General features: G+C 41.7%; 1 protein-coding gene across 2 annotated transcripts; it reads right to left on the bottom strand.

Moving 5' to 3' along the window:
• Window positions 1–928: 928 nt before the first annotated feature.
• PLCXD1 (phosphatidylinositol specific phospholipase C X domain containing 1) lies at window positions 929–22,423 on the bottom strand. 2 transcript variants are annotated; one of them, XM_075265261.1, is made up of 7 exons: window positions 22,344–22,423; window positions 16,758–16,888; window positions 14,411–14,547; window positions 11,180–11,305; window positions 7,818–7,973; window positions 3,214–3,394; window positions 929–1,766 (listed from the first exon to the last, which is right to left on the bottom strand). In XM_075265261.1, exons 1-7 carry the CDS (start codon window positions 22,388–22,390, stop codon window positions 1,510–1,512), a joined length of 1,035 nt encoding a protein of 344 aa, XP_075121362.1. In that variant the 5' UTR covers window positions 22,391–22,423; the 3' UTR covers window positions 929–1,509. The 2 variants fall into 2 exon arrangements, with proteins under 2 accessions (XP_075121362.1, XP_075121363.1); XM_075265262.1 differs by having other exon boundaries at window positions 22,311–22,412.
• Between the last annotated feature and the right edge of the window lie 2,233 nt (window positions 22,424–24,656).

Below are 24,656 nucleotides of genomic sequence, written 5' to 3'. Positions count from 1 at the left end.
AAAAATCAGGGCGCAGGTGAGACAGCAAAAGAAGAAATGCCTATGCAGTTGAAGACATGCCCATTGAAGTACAATCCCCTCCCACAGGTGGCGCTTTGAAGGAGAATCATTTCAAAACCACAGATGCCAAAAGCACAGGCTAAGTAGCCATAAGTTAAAAAAAAGGAGATTTTGGTGTCACAGTTAGCTATGTGCAGTATAGATTTTTAAGTTATTAGTGAATAACAAAATCTTGCTTTTCTTCTGTATCAGTGTTTTTGAGAGTACAAACTCTAGTTGTCGTTGATGTTTGCGTCAGATATAAATTGTGTATACCTTGATCTTTTATGTGAGTTTTGTGTGTGAATGTAAGATTGAATAGGTTCAAGAAATCTATAGGATTTAGGGGTGCACTTGCTTTTCACAGTGTGTAATTCCTACATTTTAATGGATGATACCTTAGCATTTCCAGCTTAAGGCTAAGACCCCACATAAAGAGCCGCAGAGTTTTCCTCTGTGGACTTTGTCTCTATTATAACTATACTGACGCTGCCAGCATTTCCGTAGGTATAATTGACATGCTGCGATTTACAAAAACGTGACTGTATACCAGAATGCCATCAACTTTTCAGGTCCTGTAATATGCTGCATTTTTTTTTCCTGCAGCATTTCCACCATAGTCAAAACACCACATATTCGCAACATGGAGCACTGGCCTAAGGCTAAAGCCCCATGTTTTGCTGAAGTTTTTTAAGCCAAAGTAAAACATGGCTACAAAGGAAATGGGAAATATCTAGGAAGTTCTTATACTTCTCCTTTCCGCCCAAACCACTCCTGACTTTGGCTCAAAAAACCGCAACAAAATCTTGAACAAAAAAAAAAAAAAAAAAGCAGCTTTTCCGCAATGTGGAATGCAGGTGTAGGCTTTAGTGATATTAATTGAGCGTAAGGAAGTTCAGTAGAAGCAGTAGTGCGCACCCAAACAGTCCAGACGAGGACATAAAATGTGCAGCAAACTGGTTTATTTAGAAGAAAAAAACAACAGCACTCTGCCTTGTCACCTTCTCACAAAATGAACTTTGTACATGTTGATTTTATTTATTTTTTAGGTGTGGTGCATATAATTTTGTTTAGTTACCACTTTTAGCAAGCAATACAAATTCATTTGCTTTTTGTTTTGTTTTTTTCTTTTTGTTTGTAAATCAAAATTACATGAAAGTGCCTGTTTGTCATTATGCCACTTGGTACTGTATACAATGTTGCAAGTGTCAACTTTCAGAAAATATATAGGTATGGGGGGATTATTATAATAATTTGACGTTACAATATTGGTTTATTTGTCCATCTCAAAACTGAAAATTGCCCTGGCAGCAGGAGGTGCAAAATACCAAAAGAAAACTGGCAGCAAAAGGGTTATTACTTTAACAAAGTGCTATTTGTAAACTTGTAACTGGACTCTACGTATTTTTGCAAATGTTAGCGCCTCAGAATAATGGCTTTAACAAAAGGCACAGGAATTGAAATAATAGATCATTTTGAAAGTGCATCAGTTCTGTCCAGCAGCTTCATATTGAGCTTAATAACAGCAGAAACAAAGTCATCAGACCCAATAAGATCTTCTGCAATAATGTTGGTGGCATCTTTACTCACACCCGGATGTTGTTTCTGTACCCACTTACACAAGTATGGAAGTTCAGGTAAAGTCAGTCTTTTTATAGAACCAAATGGATGTTTTAAGATGTAAGACAAGTTCTCCGTTAAATTGAGACCAGCAACAAAAAATCCATCTGGGAAAGGAAAAAGTAAATAAATAAATAAATAAACAAAATCAATCCTTTGGTTTTTATTTATGCAAGACATGAAAAGTAAATCAAATTGCAAATCAGTTGTTATGTGTTTATAGATCCTATGAATTTCTATGACAACAAACATAAAACAAATCTCTCTATCTATCTATCTATCTATCTATCTACACACACACACACACTATATGTTATATTATACTGCCATCCAATAGGCAGCCATAAATCAGGCGATGTGAATTCCGCATCTATCAGGAATGGGGACATCTTAGCCAGCAAGTGAACAAGTACTTCTTTGAAGGGATTCTACCACTAAAACACATTTTTTTCTAGTTAACACGTCGGAATAGCCTTTAAAAAGGCTATTCGTCTCCTACCTGTGGAAGTGCTCTCCGTCGCGCCGTTCATTCAAAATACCGGTTTGTACCAGTATGCTAATGAGTTCTCTCGCAGCGATGGGGGCGTCCCCATTGCAGCTCGAAAACCAACCGCAGCGCCGCCTCTCTGGTCTTCGGTGTCCTCCCCTTGCTTCTTCAGCGTCTGTAGGACGCCTGCGCAGTACGCTCTGTTCGGCGAAGATTGCCGAACGTACTGCACATGCGCGAAATTGCGGTGCCCGCACTATGGCTGGGACCGCAATTTTGCGCATGCGCAGTACGTTCGGCAATCTTCGCCGAACAGAGCTTACTGCGCAGGCGTCCGACAGACGCTGAAGAAGCAAGGGGAGGACACCGAAGACCAGAGAGGCGGCGCTGCGGTCGGTTTTCGAGCTGCAATGAGGACGCCCCCATCGCTGCGAGAGAACTCTTTAGCATACCGGTACAAACCGGTATTTTGAACGAACGGCGCGGCGGAGAGCACTTCCACAGGTAGGAGACGAATAGCCTTTTTAAAGGCTATTCCGACGTGTTAACTAGAAAAAAATGTGTTTTAGTGGTAGAATCCCTTTAATATTAAAGTGTTGGAGGCAGCAAAAATAGGCAAGCCTATGAAGCTGAAAACTTGATGTGGATTTCATCAGCAGCAACTATTGAGGAATTGTCACCAGTTCTGAAAAGCTAAATGACAGACAGGGTCACCCTGAACATATTGCTGTATTGTTTATCCTAATCCATTCAGCCGTTCCAAAGATATAAGCCCTTTCAGTGTTGATACTAATATACTGGAATATGTACTAACCAAGTGGACGGTAACACTGTATAACATACAGCACAAACCCCTGCCTTCTGACATCCTACAGTATTACCATCCTCTTAGCACCTATCACATGATATATGTTACTGGGATTTTCGGACCTTGTCATGGGTAGTAGTTTATTGTACTAGCTTTTGAATTATGTGTGTAAACTGTATGGATATTTTTAAAGTGTTCTGTACTGCAACAAAAGTAGCATTTAGAAAAAAAAATGAATGTAAAACATAGAAACAGATACCTGGCCGTCCAATGAGTTTCCTCATCTCCAAGAAGTGGATCAGTGAACGTGTCTTAGTTGTGTTTGCCCACCAGTATGGAATAGATGGCCACAGATAATCAAACCACTGTGCCAAAGGGTTATCATAGCCCACAATAACTTGATAATTTTGTTTCCACATATTCCTCAGTGTTGGCTGTTCCTGTAAATAGAGAGCACGTTAGTCAAAATGTCCTGTGACCTAAGTTTACAAGAAGTTAGATTCAGCTTGGAGCTGTTGTCATATTTCCATTAGTATGACACTTTGTATTCTGTTTAGTAACTCTAAGGCTTCATGCACTCAGTGTACTAGCTGTGTTTTTCATGGTTAGCACATTGACCCTTTCATTTCTATACACACGACCATATCTTATCATGTGTCCATGTGAGGGGCCGTGGAGGCATGGGTGGCACACTGATATCTTCTATGTGTTGTCCGTGCCATTTAATCATGGCATTCATTTACATTGTAATACCTATGTGCCAATGTATTCATTTATAACAGAGGGCAGTGGCGTAACTACCGCCATAGCAGCGAAGGCGGCTGCCACAGGACCCGGGACATTAGGGGCCCAGTGACAGCCGCTACCGCTGCTATCATTATACTCAGGGGTCTTTTCGGACCCCCAAGTATAATGATTGGTGGACCGGGAGAGGTAAGGGAACATAAAAAACATGTTACTTACCTCTCCACGATCCTGCCAGGCCTCCTTCCTGACGTCTCTGACGTCACATGAACCCGGCCTGCGTCCCAGGTCATGTGACGTCCGACGTCATAGCAGAAGGAGGGCAGCAGAGAAGACAGCGTAGGATCTGGGGACAGGTAAGTAACAGTGTTTTTTTATGTTTTTATTCCCCCGGGTCTCCAATTATTATACTCTGGGGTTTGAAAAGACCCCAGAGTATAATAATTGTTTATGGGTGTCCACTATGGGGGATAATACTGTGTGCAGGGGCCACTATTGGGGTACAATACTGTGCAGGGGCCACTATTGGGGTACAATACTGTGTGCAGGGGCCACTATTGGGGTACAATACTGTGTGCAGGGGCCACTATGGGGGATAATACTGTGTGCAGGGGCCACTATTGGGGTACAATACTGTGTGCAGGGGACACTATTGGGGTACAATACTGTGTGCAGGGGACACTATTGGGGTACAATACTGTGTGCAGGGGACACTATTGGGACATAATACTGTGTGCAGGGGCCACTATGGGGGATAATACTGCATGCAGGGGCCACTATGGGGGATAATAGAACGCGCAGGAATGCGTAGGAGGAGGTCGGTCGGGCCCCATGTCAAAAGTTTGCCACAGGGCCCCGCCGTTCCTAGTTACGCCACTGGCAGAGGGACAGCAAGTTGCTGAGATTTAAGTATAGTTATTCCAGAATTGCCACCTTGATATCAATGAACAGGAGAATACATAAATTTCCCAAACCAGTCCACATTGACTTCTCAATTCAATCATTAAAAAGGAATTTTTTTCCATAGATATCCCGTTTTCTTCGGTATGCTAATGAGTTTTCTCACAGCACTGGGGGCGTCCCCTGTGCTGAGAGAAAAGTCTCCAGCGCCAGCCTCTGTCTTCTTCTGGCACACCTCCCTGAGATGTCTTCTTCAGTCGGCTTGTTCTAGATTTAAAATTTACGCAGGCGCATGTCTGTGGCCATTTTCACAGTATGCTCGTGTAAGCGGCCATAAGAAAATGGCCGCAGACATGCGCAGTCGACTGCGCAAGCATGCTATTTAAAGCCAGAAGAAGCCATAAAAAGAAGACATCGCGGGGAGGCGAGTCAGAAGAAGACAGAGGCCGGTACTGGGAGTTTTGGCTCATTGGCATACTGAAGAAAACCAGGATATCTACGAAACGGCGGCACGGAGAAGACTTCTAAAGGTAGAAGAAGAATAGCCTTTCTTAAGGATATTCCTACGTGTTAGGGAGAAAAAAATTCCATTTTAATGATTGAATCACTTTAAGGTGTTCTGATGCTCAATGGAAGTGGAAGAAGGCCATTCAGGGTGGGACCTTGCAAGGTGAAAGGGAGATAAATATTCATGGCCTCACATTATTGCTAGTTGATTTTAAAGTTAGAAATTTCTTGAAAGAACTGTAGTTTTCTCAACAAGATGGGGGAATGAGGATTGGCGGTTAGTCACAAAGAAAAGGAAGTAGTCAGCATAAGCTAATTTGAGAATCTGGGAAGGGTGAAAGAGATAGGACAAAGATCAAGGGAGAGAAAGGACAGCCAGGGCGATGAGACCCAGTTGACTAACTGAAGCCAAAGGAGAAGTCTAAAAGGGAAGTGATTTATGACTGTATAGTTGGGCCTAAGCCAATATGTCTCAGGATCGAAAATAACAGAGGCCAACCCACTCTATTGAACACGTTTTTGGCATCAGTAGAGAGGGCGTTTTGTTCTTTTTAACATCTCAACCAACAGTGTGTTTCTCCAGATTAACAACTAAACTGACCAAAGAGGACCTTTCATGTCCTCTATGATATTATCTGACATATTATATACTACTTTCCATGCAAGGATCTGGGATTACCAGTAATTCATACAAGACCAGAAAGGGGTATCCCCACAGCAACAAAAATAAAGATTAAAACCTAACTTTTATTAAAGTCATTTAAAATAAGTCTATGGAGTTCATGTGTACCTCCTTCTACCACCTAGTGCAATAAAATCACTATTCCTCACTGAGTGGCAAGTCTTTTTATGCAGGCGTGTATTCTGTGATACCTAATCCGTTTGTTGGGTGTTCACCCTGAATCTAGGTACTTGTTCACACCACTCTTTCTAGCACTCCTAAGCCGACAGGTGCTCGTTCTGACCGCTCCCTCTCCCCTCCTCAAACAATTGGGTTTCAAATTGACTGTGCTGGGAGTCTCTGCCTGAGCCTGGACTCTTATGAGAACCTGCAGCTCTGGACCCTGCTAGTTATTCTGCCTGTATCTGTGAGGACAGATTGATATTCTAGGACATCAGATATGTTCGTCCCTTATATTATAGTGTCTCTACGCGTTTCATCAAGATCATCAGGAGACAATTAATATTTTTGCAGGCTGCCCTAATAACTATAGCCTGCCATCTAGCCTATTGCAATACCAGCGATATGGCGTGTGGTAAAAACCACAGTTGAGACCAGGACCCTGATGGTGGATCCCGGTTGTAGTAAAGAGGCTGACCTGGAGTGGTCTAGCCAGTCTCCAGATCTCAACCCTATAGAAAACCTTTGGAGGGAGTTGAAAGTCCGTGTTGCCAAGCGACAGCCCCAAAACATCACTGCTCTAGAGGAGATCTGCATGGAGGAATGGGCCAACATACCAACAACAGTGTGTGCCAACCTTGTGAAGACTTACAGAAAACATTTGACCTCTGTCATTGCCAACAAAGGATATATAACAAAGTATTGAGATGAAATTTTGTTACTGACCAAATACTTATTTTCCACCATAATTTGCAAATAAATTCTTACAAAATCAGACAATGTGATTTTCTGGATTTATTTCTCATTTTGTCTCTCATAGTTGAGGTCTACCTATGATGTAAATTACAGGCGCCTCTCATCTTTTTAAGTGGTGGAACTTGCACTATTGGTGACTGACTAAATACTTTTTTGCCCCACTGTGTGTGCCTCAGTGCCAGAGATATAAGAGATATCTGTGGCATTAGTTTTGGTTACTGATAGCAGTGCATTGTCAGAGGGGCTGACCTCACAAGTCAACGTCATTGCTTGGTGGAGAGGAACAGTACAAGTAGAAGGGTAGCACTTGACATTTCCAAGATTTTTTTTGGTACATGTGGATGTGAAGGCTATAACATTTATTCATTCATTTAAGGTTATTCAAATTTTTTGTCTGTTTGCATCAAATACATGGGGCTTTGTTTTTATTTAATTTCACCCTGAAGATTTTTAATATCCAGGGGGAAAAAAGGAAATGTGTTTTTCACTTCCCTAAACACATGGTCTACGGTCATGGTTGACCTTTGGGCGCATTTTACCATTACTTTTTCTTCTGCCAATTATTAAAGTAGTTGAGGCTCTAATTACAGGAGGAACATAGTCTCATACTATACACTACAGAATTGATCTGGGTGCGCCACTCGTTTGAGGAAAAACAACATCAAGATGCCTTGCATAGCTGTGTAGAGGAAGGCGGGGATGGTAATAAGCCATCCCTGCCTTCACTTGCCTGTCGCCCTGCTCCTGATAATTCTGCAAGAACTTTTTTTTTACCCTCTTTAGAATATTTTACTCTGTAACCCCCCTAATAGAACACATAAAAGTATATACTACAATGGGATGCGTACTGTTCTATGCGTGGTCTCTGATCCCTCCCATTCCCCCTCCTTGTCTCCTGTCTCTAGTCCTGTGTCTCCCTGTCTCTCTCCGTTGTTTCTGTCAATTATTTTTGAACTTTTGCCCTACCATTTAATTGCATTATTAGTTGTTTTGACTATTTTTTTTGTTGTTCTAGTGGTTGATTCTAGTATATGGTTATTTGTTCTCATTTTTTAAAAAATTTAATAAAAATCACAGTTGAAAAAAAAAAAGTATATACTGCTAAATTATCTTACATGCTTAGGGCATAATTTAGGTCCAAGTATCCTATGTATGGAGTTTATTAAACACATATGATGCTCTGAAGACAGGGACCCTAGATTATCACATCCTAGAATAAGGATTTCTCGTGGATTATGCTGTAACCAATCTTCTATCTCATGTAGTATGTCCTGGAAAAGAAAATAATAATAATAATAATAATCTTGTGATACACTTTATATTTTTTCTCATTTGAAAGTGAACAGGCAAATAAATTTAAAGCTAGACACAATATGTAGACAAAAGTATTGGGGCACGACACATTACATGCACATAATATTTAACCCCTTCCCGCCGATGGCATTTTTTTATTTTCGTTTTTGACTCCCCTCTTTCTAAACCCCATAACTTTTTTATTTCTCCGCTCCGAGAGCCCTATGAGGTCTTAATTTTTGCGGGACAAATTTTTCTTCATGATGCGACCATTAATTATTCTATATAATGTACTGGGAAGCTGGAAAAAAATTCAGAATGGGGTGGATTTGAAGAAAAAATGCATTTCTGCGACTTTCTTACGGGCTTCGGTTTTACAGCGTTCACTGTGCAGCTAAAATGACCTGTCCCCTGTATTCTGTGTTTCGGTACGGTTCCAGGGATACCAAATTTATATGGTTTTATTTACATTTTGACCCCTTAAAAAAAATCCAAAACTGTGTTAAAAAATTTTTTTTCTAAAAGTCGCCATATTCCGACGGCCGTAACTTTTTTATACGTTCCATTCTATAACCATAGACATGAATAAGAAGTTGTAGAGACCACCTTGCAGCTCTGCAGCTTTTTAAACTGCCCATTGGGTTTTTTACGTCCAGATAGTGGCTTCCTTGTTTTGCAAGGACATGCCGGTATATCCTTGAAGTTTTCTAAGGTAGTTTTCAATGGTAGGTTTTAGTCTTAATTTGTTAAAACGTGCTCTGCAGTTATGGGTGTAATGGGGCAGACCCTCACGCTATAGCAGGGGTAGGGAACGTACGGCTCTCCAGCTGTTGCAAAACTACAACTCCCAGCCTGCATACTTGCTCTGCAGTTGTCATCCATGGTCATGTGATGAGCACACAGGTGCACGGCTGATTACCAGGCAGATGATTATTGTGCTGTGACGGTAACGAGCGGCACCTGTGTGTCCATCACATGACCATGGACCGTAAATCACATGACCATGGACCGTAAATCACATGACCATGGACCGTAAATCACATGACCATGGTCAGAGTTTTATCCTCTAGAAGTAATAGAATGAATGACAGCAAGCAGAGATCTAGAAAACCGTGAGGAATTGATACAGAAAGTATATTGGAAAATTGTATATCTTTTTATTGTACATTTGTTTGTCCATATTGGTCTGAAAGTGGACAACCCCTTTAATCAAAACTGAGAGAACGGGATGTGGGGCCCTTCAGTGCACAGTTGGTAAAGCTAAGTGTCCGATGTTCCCTACCTAGCTCTGTCAGCAGTTTTATTACATGCTCAAAACTACTGACAGTCTATATTTAACCCCTTCCCGCCGATGGCATTTTTTGATTTTCGTTTTTGACTCCCCTCCTTCTAAACCCCATAACTTTTTTTTATTTCTCCGCTCCCAGAGTCATATGAGGTCTTAATTTTTGCGGGACAAATTTTTCTTCATGATGCCACCATTAATTATTCTATATAATGTACTGGGAAGCAGGGAAAAAAATTCAGAATGGGGTGGATTTGAAGAAAAAATGCATTTCTGCGACTTTCTAACGGGCTTTGGTTTTACGGCGTTCACTGTGCAGCCAAAATGACATGTCCCCTGTATTCTGTGTTTCAGTACGGTTCCAGGGATACCAAATTTATATGGTTTTATTTACATTTTGACCCCTAAAAAAAATTCCAAAACGGTGTTAAAAAATTTTTTTTCTAAAAAGTCGCCATATTCCGACGGCCGTAACTTTTTTATACATAGGTGTACGGGGATGCATAGGCCGTCTTTTTTTGTGGGGCCGGGTGTACTTTTTAGTTCTACCATTTTCGGGAAATGTTATTGCTTTGATCACTTTTTATTCAAATTTTTATCAGAATTAAAACAGTGAAAAAACGGCGGTTTGGCACTTTTGACTATTTTTCCTGCTACGGCGTTTACCGAACAGGAAAAATATTTTTATAGATTTGTAGAGCGGGCGATTTCGGGCGCGGGGATACCTAACATGTATATGTTTCACAGTTTTTAACTACTTTTATATTTGTTCTAGGGAAAGGGGGGTGATTTGAACTTTTAATACTTTTTATATTTTTTTATATTTTTTTTTTACTTTTTTTTTTTTTTTTTTTTTGCATTTATTAGACCCCCTAGGGGTGTTGAACCCCAGGGGGTCTGATCACTAATGCAATGCATTACAATGCTAATGCATTGCAATGCATTGCAAAAAATCATCATCTCTTTTGCAGGCTGTATACACCAGCCTGCAAAAGAGAGAATTTGCAGACCGGCTGGGAGCCTTTAACAAGGCTCCCGGCTGTCATGGCAACAGGGGGTCGGCCCTGGAGCATGCTCCAGGAGCCGGCGATCCCGGCCAAAATGGCGGCGCCCATGCGTCGCCGGGAAGATGGCGCCTCCGGCGCCTTTGACAGCAGCGCCGGAGGGGTTAATGCCTCCGATCGGTCCGGGGACCGATCGGAGGTATTAGGGCTAGTTCACACGTGGGCAAAGGGGAGGTTTTTGACAGCGGAATTCGCTTCAAAAACCTCTCCTTTAACATGGTGGTCTATGTAGACCACTAGCTTTTTTTTCCTCCTAGCGTTTTCCGCCTGAAGAAGCGACATGACCTTTCTTCAGGCGGAAAACGCCTGAAGAATTGCATAGAAGTGAATGGGAGGCGAAAACCGCGCGGTAAAAAACCGCGCGTTTTTTTGCACACAAAACCGCGCGTTTTTTTGCAAAAAACCGCGCGGTTTTCGCCTGCAGTTTCTATAGCACATATAGGAAAAAAAAACCCTAGCGAAAACCGCTAGCGAAAACCGCGTCAAAAACCTCGTCAAAAACCGCGTGGAATGCAAAAAACAGCGTCAAAAAAACTCCTCAAGGTTTTTTACCTCGCACAAATAAGCTAGGCGGTTTTCACGTGTGAACTGACCCTTAGAGCCGGTTGTCTACTGCTTAAAGCAGTAGACACCCGGCGGCTATGACGGCTGCCCGGCTCCCGGGCGGTCGCCATAGTTACAGACCCGACACGCGCCGTACTATTACGGCGCATGTCGGGAAGGGGTTAAAGCATTAAAGGTGGATAGAAATGGTAAGAACTAAATATGAGTCTGAAGTGAAAAAGACATTAAAAGAAAGGTAGGAACAAAGATGAGCGATTGCTATTTGTCATACCTCTACAGTCCGGGATGTATAAAGGCCATGTACAAAGTAGAGGTTTGAGAAAACATCAGGCCTGTGAGCTATACGGAGATCCAGGTATCTGATTCCAGCATTCAGTTGCTCAGTAACAGTTAAAACCTATCAAGCACAAGGATTATATAGTGTAAAAATTGTATAGAATTTATAAAACATTGATGTAACAAAGTTTAAATCACTCTATTCCTACAAAGGCTATGAGGTAGGAATGCTGCAGACTGATAAACTGTGGAAACAGCGAGGAGAACTATAGGTCTTCTTTAATTTGATCATTCTTTTATTACTAGATTTATTTTTACTTTGGTGTAACAGGTCAGCAGCATAAAGAGCAAGAGAGGTTTTTAGGCCAGGGCCCCATGTGGCAGAAAAAAAACATCTGCAGATCTTTGTGAAAAGCACTGCAGGAAAAACTGCAATGTATTACCACCTTGGTTTTTCCCAAAGCGCTTTTTTTGCTGTGACCCGCTACATGGGGCCTTAGCCTTAAGGTCATGGCTAACTGTTGTATCTTGCTGTACAACAGGGAAAACATACAGTTTACCTTCCATACAAGTTAACCACTGGTTTTGTTCTTACAGTGTTCAATGTTTGGCAAAAATTGATCTATACATAGAGAGAAATATTGAAGAGTGCTGAAATTATTTCAGTTGCCATATTCTAACACCTCTTTCTGTTTTATAATTCTGTAATTCTGAAATGTGTAAGGAGTTTTTTTGCAGCACAAGATGTAGTTTTTATTTGGGGACTGTCAATTTTATATGAAAATAAAAAATAAAAAAAGAGAAAACAATTTGGCTTTTGATTTTTTTTACCCACTGTAAGGGTGCATTCACATTTCGGATACACTGACTGATTCTGAACGTTAAAACACGGTCAGAATCAGCGCGTATAAAACAGATCCCATTCATTTCAATGGGAGCCAGCATACGAGCGCTCCCCATTGAAATGAATGGGCTGCTTTTTTCTCTATGGGCCCCTTCACACGACGTAAGCGCTCGGCTCATTCCAAGCTGTACACGCAAGCGCTTCTAAAAACTTCCCATTCACTTCAATGGGACTGCTCGTAGAGGAAAAAAAAAAAAAAAAAAAAGCAGCCCATTCATTTCAATGGGCAGTGCTCGTATGCCGGCTCCCATTGAAATGAATGGGATCTGCTTTATACGCGCTGATTCTGAACGTGTTTTAACGTTCAGAATCAATCAGCGTATCCGAATTGTGAATGCACCCTTACAATGCACCTAGCTGAATATTTTTATAGATCGGCCATTTTTAAAGACACAATAATGCCCAATTTGTTTATGTTTCTTTTTATTTATTTCTGTGATCTAAAGAGAAAGAAGAAAACAGGGGTCATTTGAATTTTTTTTTCTTAAGAATTTGTTTTTTTTTGTTTTTTTAAATACTCATTCATTTTTATTTTTTTTACTTTTTTTTTTTAAGCACCCCCAGGGGACTTGAACCTGTAAAGCATTAGATCACTTGTGCTATAGTCTGCAACAGAACTGTACTACAGCCTGGGTGAAAATTACTACGTACATCACAGGACTATTCCAGTGAGCGACTGGGTGGTGCAGTGATAGTTTAGTGAAGTATATCATCACTTTTATGCACAAACAAGCAAGGAACCCTAATGACTGGCTTTTCAGGGGGTGTTGAAATAGGAATACTGGGAAAAAGTATGGTTATGTGGTACAGTACTTATACATGCCTTTGCACTTTGTTTTTACCATTGTGTATATGAATAGTTACAACCTGTGAATATAGTTTGTAGAGCTACAGGGCTAAACATAATTTCACTCTTAAAAAATAATGATCATTAATATATAATTGGTACCAGAAGTGCAGGCTATGGTACACGATCTCTTGTTTTCACTCATTTTTATACAAAGGTCCTTTTATGTAGGTCCAGGATGTTTGCACACTACCTCACATCATTTAAAGTATCCATGTTGCTGGTTCTGATACTAAGTGTATGATTTCCATAGGATAAAATAATATGCAAGTCCCAAGTTGCTACAAATTAAAAGCATTGCTGGGAGGTATCAGAAGACTTCACACATGCTACAGAGTCTTGTGTTCATGGTCTTCCCAATCAGAATACTGCCAGATTAGTTAAAAATGTATGCTCACAGACAATAACATGAGATCGCAAATTGAGGATTATAACCAAATTCTACCACATCAAAGTGCCAAAAAGTATAAATGCTGTACACATTTACTCTCCGGTTAATCAACTTAACTCCTTCCCGTCGGTGGCATTTTCCAATTTTGATTTCCCGCCTTCCAAGCCCCATAACTTTTTTTTATTTTTTCAGTCACAGAGGCATATGAGGACTTAATGTTTGCAGGACAAATTGGAAAACGTGCATTTGTGCAACTTTCTTACGGTTTCGTTTTTTTGGCGTTCATAGGCAGCCAAAATGACATGTCATCTGTATATTATTCTTCAATTCCACAGATGCCGAATTTATATAATTTTATGTACATTTTAACCCCGTAGCAACAATTCAAACCATTACAAAAAAATAAATATTTTTTCTTAAAGTTGCCATATTCTTGAACACATAACTTTTTCTTTTATTCTTCCAAGCACATAAGCCACATTTACAGTTAGTACTTTATTGTTTAGTTAGTACTCAGATGAGCAGGGTTTTGTTTGACATACTTTTGCCTGAAGTTAAAGGGGCTCTATCATTGGGAAGACTAATTTTTAACTAAGCACATACTTGCATAACCTTTAGAAATGCTATTCCACACATACCTTTTGTATGTTAATCGCCTCAGTCATTTTTGAATGAAAAAGGGAAGCTGCTGCTGATGATGATGACTCAAAAGTCTTCCCTGCTCTCACACACACGCAGCAGAGAGTGCTCGCTGAGACTTCCGGAGTGCATGCTGGAGGCTAATTAGCATATGAATAAAAGTGGGCTCATTCAAAAATGACTGAGGCGATTAACATACAAAAGGTATGTGTGGAATAGCCATTCTAAAGGCTATGCAAGTATGTGTTTAGTTAAAAATGAGTTTTCCCATTGATAGAGCCCCTTTAAGGCTGTATTTCACTGTAGCAAACCTGTTTGCTACAGATTTTGTGACCCTGTTTCTGGTTGGGTCCGAACTATTGCTGCTACCAAGCTACCTTTCCTAATTATGTACATACACAACACCGTTAAGCAAAAAGCAAAAAAGACACTGAAATTTAAATACCTGTGTGGTACTCCATCTTAAAATAATGGAACGTGTGATAGAAGGCACATATTTCTCGAAAAAGAGCAGGAGCTTGGAAGAACTTGGGTCAACTGGTGATAATTTGTCTAAGCAATATGTCATTGTGTCATGGCTTCCTGAAGAGAAGAGAGTGATGGGGGAAGTAAAAATAAATTAAGAAAAAGTATAAAATGGCTGTAATTAAAAAAAAAAAATCCATTCCAAGTTCCATTAATATAAGTACAGTTTATTGCAGACTGTTTTGCAATATTTAAATAGTGAAACTTAACAATTAAAATTTCAAGAGCAAGTCCTCTCCTAACCCAAGTCCCTTCTATTCAAGAAACAAAAGGACAGTCTTCAGCTTTGAAGAGCCTTCAAGCTAATGTAGTTTCTGCTTTCTGTAAGTGTTCTTACAAACTCTTACATCATAAGTATCACAATGCAAGTGTGTTCCTTAAAAGGCTTCAAATATATTAAATATTCACATATATATTTTTAATAAATGTGGTTGTAAACTATATTTTATATAAAAGTGTCTCAGACCAGACTGCTGAGATTAGATCGAACAGTCAGCACTAGGAACTAGGTCACATTCTCTCATGCGTGTGGCTCAGGGATTTGTACCAATTTTCTAAATGGAAACCAATTATCACACATTTTTTCTGTCATTTACAGTGATAACATCCTTCAGAAATAATATTTTAATGTTTAGATAATAATTAGAGAAAAAGGTAAAGAAAGGATAAAAACAACTCTAAAGGTTCTATCATGTTTCTCCGAAAATAAAACATGGTCTTATATTAACTTTTGCTCTGAAAGATAGGTTAGGGCTTATTTTCAGGAGTTGGCTTATTTTTCCATGAACAATTCACTCATCAGACCCCTTTACACCCAAGTTGCCAGTTGCTAATGCTGGATGCACTCTCACACACAGTTCTGTGTCACTCCTGTCTCAGGTCCCTTGCCATTGCAGTAGTGTTCCATTGCAGCCACGTGTAGCAGTTGGCTCCCCCTGGTGACCGGAGGCAGCTACAACGTAGTCATGCCAGCAGGACTACCCATTTCGGTGTGAGAAACTAGCACTCTTAGTAGTCAAAACTTACTGTTGTGGATAACTATCTCGCTAGTGCCATCTTGTGCAAATAGCTTCCTGAAAATAAATGTGTGATTCTCTTGGGGTGCAATTCTTTTGGGGGCGTCTACATTCCTTGATGAGGGGGGGGGGGGTTCTACTATATATGTTCTTCAGTATTCTATTTACTTTTTTATATGTATAGTTATCTAGACACTTTTTCTAATGAATTGCAGCTATGGCTTATTTTCGAAGTAGGGCTTATTCCCAATGCCGCGGGAAAAATCACGGCATTTTACAGTATAGGCAAAGTGGATGGTATTCTAGTGAATCCCATGCCCATTTTGTGGTAAAAACGCGGTGCGAACATGCTGTGATTTCCAAAACTGGGGCGGTTTTGGAAATCACAGAATGTCAATTATATCTATGGAAACGCTGGTGGTTTCCCCATAGATATAATTGTAACAGAATGCCCATGGAGGAAAACTCCGCAAACTTTCTGTTTAAAGCGCTGTGGGAAGAACCATGATGCATTGCTGCCACAGTTTTTCCCACAACGCTTTATTGCTGTGGGTTGTCTCATTGAGTGCTGTTTACAAAGCGATTGGGAAAGCAGGGATGGTAATTAATCTTCCCTGCCTTGTTTAGGTCCCCAAGTGGACTCCCCGAGCAGAATACTGAACGCAAATGTGATCCAGGCCTAATAAGCAGTTTAAAGGGGCTCTATCAGCAAAATCATGCTGCTAGAGCCCCACATATGCGTGAATAGCCTTTAAAAAGGCTATTCAGGCACCGGTAAAGTTATATTAAACTACCCCCCAGTTTTAAAATAATAACCTAAAAAAGAAAGTGCTCTACTTACGCATCGTGCACTGTGGGCGGGCATTCAGGTTGTGTCTTCATCTTCTTCCCCGCCTCTTCTTCCTCTACGGCGCAGTAGCCGTAGTAGAAGCCGCGTGCTACTGCCCAAGCTATTTTTTTTTATCAGTGTCCGCGAGCAAGCGTCAGAGGAGGATGGGACCCGAAGACATCGGAGGAAGAAGAGGCGGGGAAGAAGATGAAGACACACCCTGAATGCCTGCCCAGCGTGCACGATCCGTAAGTAGAGCACATTCTTTTTTAGGTTATTATTTTAAAACGGGGGGGGGGGGGGGGTAGTTTAATATAACTTTACCGGTGCCTGAATAGCCTTGAATAGCATGATTTTGCTGATAGAGCCCCTTTAAGTACAATACATATAACAAAATATATCAGTGCTATACCAAATGTTACCTGGAATTGATAAATTGAACAGTGGAACATCCCACAATTCTGCACACAGATTGGACATCCATTGTTTGTTTCCTGTCTCTTGGTTGTCACACTTCTGAAAAAGGTCTTGCATACTGTAACTGTACGAGCTCCTGAAACAATGACAATGAGGAAATTATTGAAGTCACTCAAATAAAACAATTTAAAAAAAAACTACTAAATTTGCACCAAACTTCATAGTTGGTACAATGGAGGCAGACAGGCAGGGTATGTTGTCTGGGTATTCACTATAACCAGAGTGGTCGATGCAGAACTCCACAGAACACGTTTCTACTTCTCCAGAGTTCCAAGTGCAATGCCAGCCCATAGATGTAGTGATGCAAACCAAAGTGGTTTTTTTTTAAATTTATAATTATACTATTATACTAGTCTTATATACTGTTACATTCTTTCACAAACATTTGACCCGAGAGTGATTTCATATAGGTGTTTGCCTTCTTTATTCATACAGAAAGGATACAATGGAATGTCATACAACTGGATTGAAACAAAACAAACACGTAGCTACATTATCTACTGTACATTAAAGTACTTACAGAGCTTTACTGAGCAAACTTGGGTGCAACCTTAGCGGTAATAGAGTATAAAATATTCCAGACAAAAAGTATAGCAGAAAAAGGAACCCACTGAAGTCAATGGGAGGCTTTTTTTCCAGGTGGATTCTGACGCGGATTCAGCATCAAAATCAGCGCCAAAAAACTCTGTGTGAATGGACCCTTACTGTGTGAAAAAAACACTCCAATAGCATTTCCTTCTTTTTAGGGAGCCTTCACACGGAGTAAATGCGCGTGTATTTTTGCAAAATACATATGTAAAAATACATGTGTAAAAATAAGACTCCCATTGACTTCAATGATATTTTACAGGCGTATTTTTACACGTGTAAAAAATATCATTGAAGTCAATGGGAGTCTTATTTTTACAGGTGTATTTTGCAAAAATACCCGCGTGTTTACTCCGTGTAAAGGCTCCCTTAGAGAAGGACTGGCCAAAGACTGTAAACCCTTAGGGTGCATTCACACTGAGTAAACGCTAGCTTATTCTGAACGTAAAACACGTTCAGAATAAGCGGCGTCTAAAGCAGCTCCATTCATTTCTATGGGAGCGGGGATACGAGCGCTCCCCATAGAAATGAATGGGCTGCTTCTTTCACTCCGTGCAGTCCCATTGAAGTGAATGGGGAGTGCCGGCGTGTACGCTCCGGCATGAGCAGAGCTTGCCGTATACGCCGGCACTCCCCATTCACTTCAATGGGACTGCACGGAGTGAAAGAAGCAGCCCATTCATTTCTATGGGGAGCGCTCGTATCCCGGCTCCCATAGAAATGAATGGAGCTGCTTTAGACGCCGCTTATTCTGAACGTGTTTTACGTTCAGAATAAGCTAGCGTTTACTCAGTGTGAATTCACCCTTAAACTAGGAGTGCATGCACCTGGTTCACAATGACAAAAATCAGGTGATGGGGTCTGTAAGTATGGTAATGAATAAGGGAATATCTTAATATGATTTATGATTTATTAAACAGTCAAGTTTCTTCTTTAGGCTTCATTTCAAACTTGGTAGACAAAGATGCAGATTTTATTGTCCAAACACTATATAGTCAGACATCACATGCTTACAATTTGCACGCAAATAATACTGCACAGTACTAGGTAAGGCGCCATGAACGCAAACTATGTTTTCACGGTTTTTGTTTTCACTGACCCATTATTTCCTATGGCTCCAAATAGACCCATGTATCATCACAGGTCCATGAAGGGGTCTGTGAGCCTGGGAAAAATTCAAGACCGGTCTTATTCCTTTCCGTTTTGCAGTTCAGCAGAAGAATATGGGTCTGTAGAGGATGCTGGCGGCACATAATAAACCATGTGCTGCCTATGCCATTTTACCACAAAACCCCAGATGTAAACATTCATGTACATTTAGCATTGGGGACAGTTTTCTGCTCTTCCAAAAACATACTTAGGGGTTCTTTAAATATGATAATCCCAAGAACTTCTGTTTGTTCTGCAACATAATTACACAACTATTCATGTGCCTGTTAACTTAGATGACTGGGTACATTGTCACAAACTTGTCAGATAGTTATGTTCTTGAGGATGAAACAAGCCTGAAGATCACAGAAACTGACTGTCCTATGGTGGGAAGAATTCTATATATTAACCACTTCAGTACCGGGCCAACAACCAGACACATTTTAGGTTTATTTTTGCATGTGCAGTTTTTTAACATTTTTCTCATATGTCTCATTCAACTAATTTTTGTGTCTTTTTTCGGGGACACATAGGGCTTTATTTTTATGTTGTTTTTATTTTCAAATGTGTTTTAGTTTTTTTTTTATAGCCGGGAAAATATAAATAAAATAGAAAGGAAATCATGTCTGGTTTTCAATTTTCTTTTTTTTTTTTTTATTTAATAACACTAAGTGCTACTGAAAAACTTTATAAAATATTTTTTCCTCTCCATTACGATAATTTTTATTTTGTATAGTGTCGTCGAGGGTGGGGCTATAACCTTTAACTCTTTTCTTGCCAAGGACGTAGCTCTACGTCCTCCCAGCGTGTCACTTGTCTAGCCGAGGACGTAGCTGCTACGTCCTTACTTCTATATGCCCATATCTCTGGACTCGTTTGGACTATGAAGATAATTTTAGATTCATTTTAAAGATCAGAATCTCATCTTTAATATGATCCCAAGTTCTTCATGTTATCTCTTACTGTGTCAAAGCGATTTACTGTTGAATACGCTATTGGGGATTGAGATCTCATTGAAGATCTCAATTCCCGACAGTGTTTTTAACAACAGCAATTCGCTAAAAATCTGTAAGGGCTATTATGATCTAAAGTTATCTTCATAGCATAAACGAGTCCTGAGATACAGGACTTTAAAGTGTCCCCCCACCCGTCCTGTCTCAGGAAGCATTAGTGAAACAGAAAGGGGGGAAGAGGAGCAGCTCCAGCATGCGCACAGACACAGAGAAGCGTTTTGTCTGTCTCTGTACCTAACCCATATGTGACCCCAGGAGGGGGGGGGGGAGAAGGGATTCAGTCCCTATTTCCCCCCTCCTGTCAATCAGAGGACATACTATACTTTTGCTCTCTGATTGTCACATACAGGTATAATATAATTCCCCCCTGAGCTTTACTAGAGGGGTATTCTTGTGTTATACCCCCTGAACATGACCAGGAAGTTTATTGGCGTTGTGACTCAGACATTTACCATTGTCCAGGTCGCACCAAACACTTACATATCACATTGAAAGCAATAGGGAAAAAAGCAGCCCATTCATTTCTATGGGGAGCGTATGTATGCCTTCTCCCATAGAAAGCAATGGGATCTGTTTTAACGCCGCTGATTCGGAACATGTTACACGTTCAAAATCAGCGAGAGTATACTCCGTGTGAACGGGCCCTCACAATTTGCTAGGTGCAGTATAGCTTTTTAACATATTAGTGAATAACAGCAAAATCCTGCCTGTCTTCTGTATTCATGTTTTTTGGAGTCCGAGTTCTTGTTGTAGTTGATGTTTGCGGTACATATAGTATATATATATTTTGTGTACACCATAAGCTATTATTTGAAATGCATTTTGTATATGAATCTGAGATTGAACATGAGTTTTATGTGCAGATATGTGTTTTAGTGCATTTTTTCAAAAAATGTTTTGCGTTTGTCACAAAGTTGCATGATGGTGGATGTGGCTGGTGATGACCCATTGACACATATGTAATCTTCAGGTTGTCTACTTTCAAAAAATATATAGGGTTTAGGGGTTCACTTGCTTTTTTTATTATTATTATTATTATTATTATTTTTTTTTTTTTCAGATTGTGTCCCCATAAGGTCATAAGAGACCTTTGGGGACATCTGATGACTTTTTTCTTTGTTAGGGGGGCTGAGTTTCCCTGCAACTGGGGCTGGTATATTTAGCCCCAGTTGCAGGAGGAATACAGCCTCCTCACGCTGTTCTTTAGCCTTACAGAGCTGATCTGGGTCCTGTAGGACCATTTATGTTGCGGAAACACAGCTTAAGGGCCTGTTCACACGGAGTAACCGCGCGTGTATTTTGGCAAAATACACATGTAAAAAATACACATGTAAAAATAAGACTCCCATTGACTTCAATGACATTTTACACATGTATTTTGACGTGTATTTTTTACACATGTAAAAAAATGTCATTGAAGTCAATGGGAGTCTATTTTTACATGTGTATTTTTTACACGTGTATTTTGCCAAAATACATGCGTTCACACTACCATCAGTGTCCGACAGGTAGTGTCCGCTCCTAGTGTCCGTTCAAAATCTGGCACGGACATTAGGAGCGGACACTAGCTGTGTCCGTGACACCTGTCATTTATTTAAATGGGCATCGGGTGTGTTCTTTTGCACTCCGTGCCCGTCCTTCCCTGTCCGCAAGTGAAGATGTCCGACTTCTCAAGCGGACATAAAAACCTGACATGCAGAGTTCTTCTGTCCGCTTGAGAAGTCGGACATCTTCACTTGCAGACAGGGAAGGACAGGCACGGAGTGCAAAACAATGCAGCCGATGCCCATTGAGATGAATGACAGGTGTCACGGACACAGCTAGTATCCGCTCCTAATGTCCGTGACAGATTTTGAGCGGACACTAGGAGAGGACACTACCTGTCGGACACCGACGGTAGTGTGAATGCCCCCTAAATTACATAATTTGGCAAAAATGTATATCTACCCATATCCCTGGACCGTCTCAGGCACATTTTCTGATTATCCGGTGACGTTCCATTTCCCCGTTTCCGGAAACGTAATGCCAGCAATAGTCTTCCCCCACCCATCCCCATCATACTTACGTGTCTTCCCTCTGTGGGGCAGGCTCCTCCTCTTCTGTGATGTCTATCGGCACATGCGCAGGCAGGGGGAGTCTCCCACGCCTGCGCAGTAGAAGTGGATTGCCGGGAACATGGAGCACGTGTCGGCTAGAGTCAAAGAAGAGGAGGAGCCGTCCTGCTGAAGGAAGACATGCAAGTATGATGGGGTAGGGGGACGAGCTGAGTTAGTTGGGAAGGGTTAGTAGTTAGTAGTGAGCAGGATAGCTAGGGAGACAGGGTGGGGGTGTGAGAGAGGGAGGTAGTGGGAATAAACCTACAACTATGATACTTTGCATTAGCTAAGACAGCAGAAAGCTACACCATGTAAACAAATGCAGAAGATGCTAGGAGCTCCAAGAGAAACCCAGAAATCACTGAAAACACTGCTAAAGGTGCACTTATTAACCCATTAATAGCACTAAAAAGCCCAGAAAACCCCATTAAACATTGCCCAATGCTACAAGGGACACAATAAAATAACATCCTGCTATGTGGCTTTACAGTGCCCACAATGAGGAAGTGCGACACATGACTGTGACTAAAGCCCGGCCGATATATACAGACATACCCAGCCTGCTGCCAGGCTCCCCGACTACACAGTGGCAGCAGCGCAGTGCCCGCTCAGCAGCACAGACTGGCTCTTCTTGTCACAGCGGGCGCCATACCTGTCACAATGCTACAGCTCAGGAGACAATCACCTGGGAGACGACGAGCCGGTCTGCCCGCCCGGGCTCTGAGAACACATCGGTGCATGAACTTATTCTGCGGTCCTCAGCTATAGTCACATCATAACAGAGATGACATGAGAGCCCGCCCACTATGGCGGCGATTGGTCAGTGTGTCCGTCCCTCACACCACACAGGCAGTCGCAGTCCTATAGGGGAGGCGCACGGGAGCATATTGATGTTCCTCCCCCTTACACGTGAACTAATTGATGAGCCCGGTAGTGTGTGTCTATTTTCAGCAGAGGAGGAAGGACTGTGACATTACCTCTGGAGGGGTGCGCTGATCCATTCTTCTGGCAGTGTGTGAACCGCTGTAGGTCGAGTATAAGGTGCAACCTATGGAGGAGATTTAGCAATAGTTCAGGGTGTATATAGAAAGTAAATAGTTTTGCCAAAGATTGCGTTAAATTTATAAAAAATTGTGCATGCATTATAAAACTTGTATGCTAGACACCACTATACAACATACCTCACAAACTCACAAAAATAGAGCATGATCTAAATTTTGACAGTCTGTGACAACCGACCTTTAAAATAACGTGAATAGTTCCAATTCACTGAAAGTAATGCTGCGATGTGACGTCCTGATTTGTGAATGTCGCCTATACTATTGGCCCCTTCACACAGCGTAAGCGCGCCGCTCATTTAGACATGTATACACGTGTCCGAGCGCGGCGCTTCAAAACAGCGCCCATTGATTTCAATGGGAAGCACGCGTATATGCCGATATGCACTTACGCCGTGTTGAGGGGCCCTTAGCCTTACGGGATAAATTTAGTAGATAAATTTATATTTATTAAAATGATAAATTTAGTAGAAATTGTGGCAATACAGACTCATGCTGTATTTTGAACCAATGAATAAAGATCAAATGGCAACTTCCCTGCTTTATTAAAGGGGTATTCCCACGTCGCATACTCACCAGTCTTCGTTGTTGCAAAATCTTCTGTCTTCCGGCTTTGTTGCGTCATTGGTGGGCGGGGTCACATATGCAAAGCCAAGCGGCGAGATGCCGATGGCCCTGCGTGCACGCTCATAAACCAGTCTAGCCTTCACAATGCAAATACAGACCCGACATCCGCCTCTCTATTACAGCGGGTGCCGGGGCTGTATTCGCATTGTGAAGGCTAGCCTGGTGTATGAGCGTGCACGCAGGGTCATCGGCATCTCGCCGCTTGGCTTATGCATATATGAATATGTGACCCGGCATCCGCTGTAATAGAGAGGCGGATGCCGGGGAGTGTAGACACCGGCACAGACCCCAGCACAGATGCACATACGCCAGCACAGATGCACATACGCCAGCACAGATGCCAGCAACATCGCTATGCTTCTGCCCTGCATGAAGCCAGCAGCGGCAGAAGCGATGCTGTTATTCCGCTCCTGCCGCTCCTGGCTTTATGCAGGGCAGAAGCATACCGATGTTACAGGCATCTGTGCTGGCGTCTAACCGTCCCCGGCATCCGCCTCTCTATTACAGCGGATGCCGGGTCTGTTTTGGAGGCCCCATCCCCCCAAAGGGTAAACTACCCCCCCTTCCAGGCTTGCTCCCGTGCACTTAGCCCCTCCTCCCTTCCCCCTGAGAGCAGGCTGATACATCACTTGACTTATGACCAGATAAGTCAAGGGATGTGTCCCAAAAAAATTTATAAAGTAAGATAGTGGACAAACAAAGCAGTTTTGCTGAAGTAATGTATTTAACAAAAGTCTTACATTTACATTAACAAACAGTATAGATAGGATCCTTGTGATGGGACAACCCCTTTAATGGTTTCCTTGTAGCAATAGTCTTATATACTACACACAGAAAAATAAAGATCAAAATAGCAAAAAAAGACAATCTGATAATATGATATACAGAAATGCAAATTTAGTTGCTTTACATTAGGTGCTATATATGATACAGATTTAAAGAGGACCTTTCACCACTTTTGGGCACATGCAGTGTTATATACTGCTGGAAAGCTGACAGTGCGCTGAATTCAGCGCACTGTCGGCTTTCCCGATCTGTGCCCGGTGTACAGAGCTTACGGTGCCGGTACCGTAGTGCTCTATGGTCAGAAGGGCGTTTCTGACCATTAGCCAGAGACGTCCTTCTGCCTCGCGGCGCCTATCGCGCTGTGCTGTGGAGCAGGGAGGAACGCCCCCTCCCTCTCCTGATAATGCTCGTCTATGGACGAGCTGTGTGAGCAGAGGGAGGGGGGCGTTCCTCCCCGCTCCACAGCACAGCGCGATAGGCGCCGCGAGGCAGAAGGACGTCTCTGGCTAATGGTCAGGACCGCCCTT

The sequence above is a fragment of the Leptodactylus fuscus genome, chromosome 2 (genome assembly GCF_031893055.1).
Source record: "Leptodactylus fuscus isolate aLepFus1 chromosome 2, aLepFus1.hap2, whole genome shotgun sequence".
Classification (NCBI taxonomy): domain Eukaryota; kingdom Metazoa; phylum Chordata; class Amphibia; order Anura; family Leptodactylidae; genus Leptodactylus; species Leptodactylus fuscus.
This window is presented reverse-complemented; position numbering and strand designations above follow the sequence as displayed.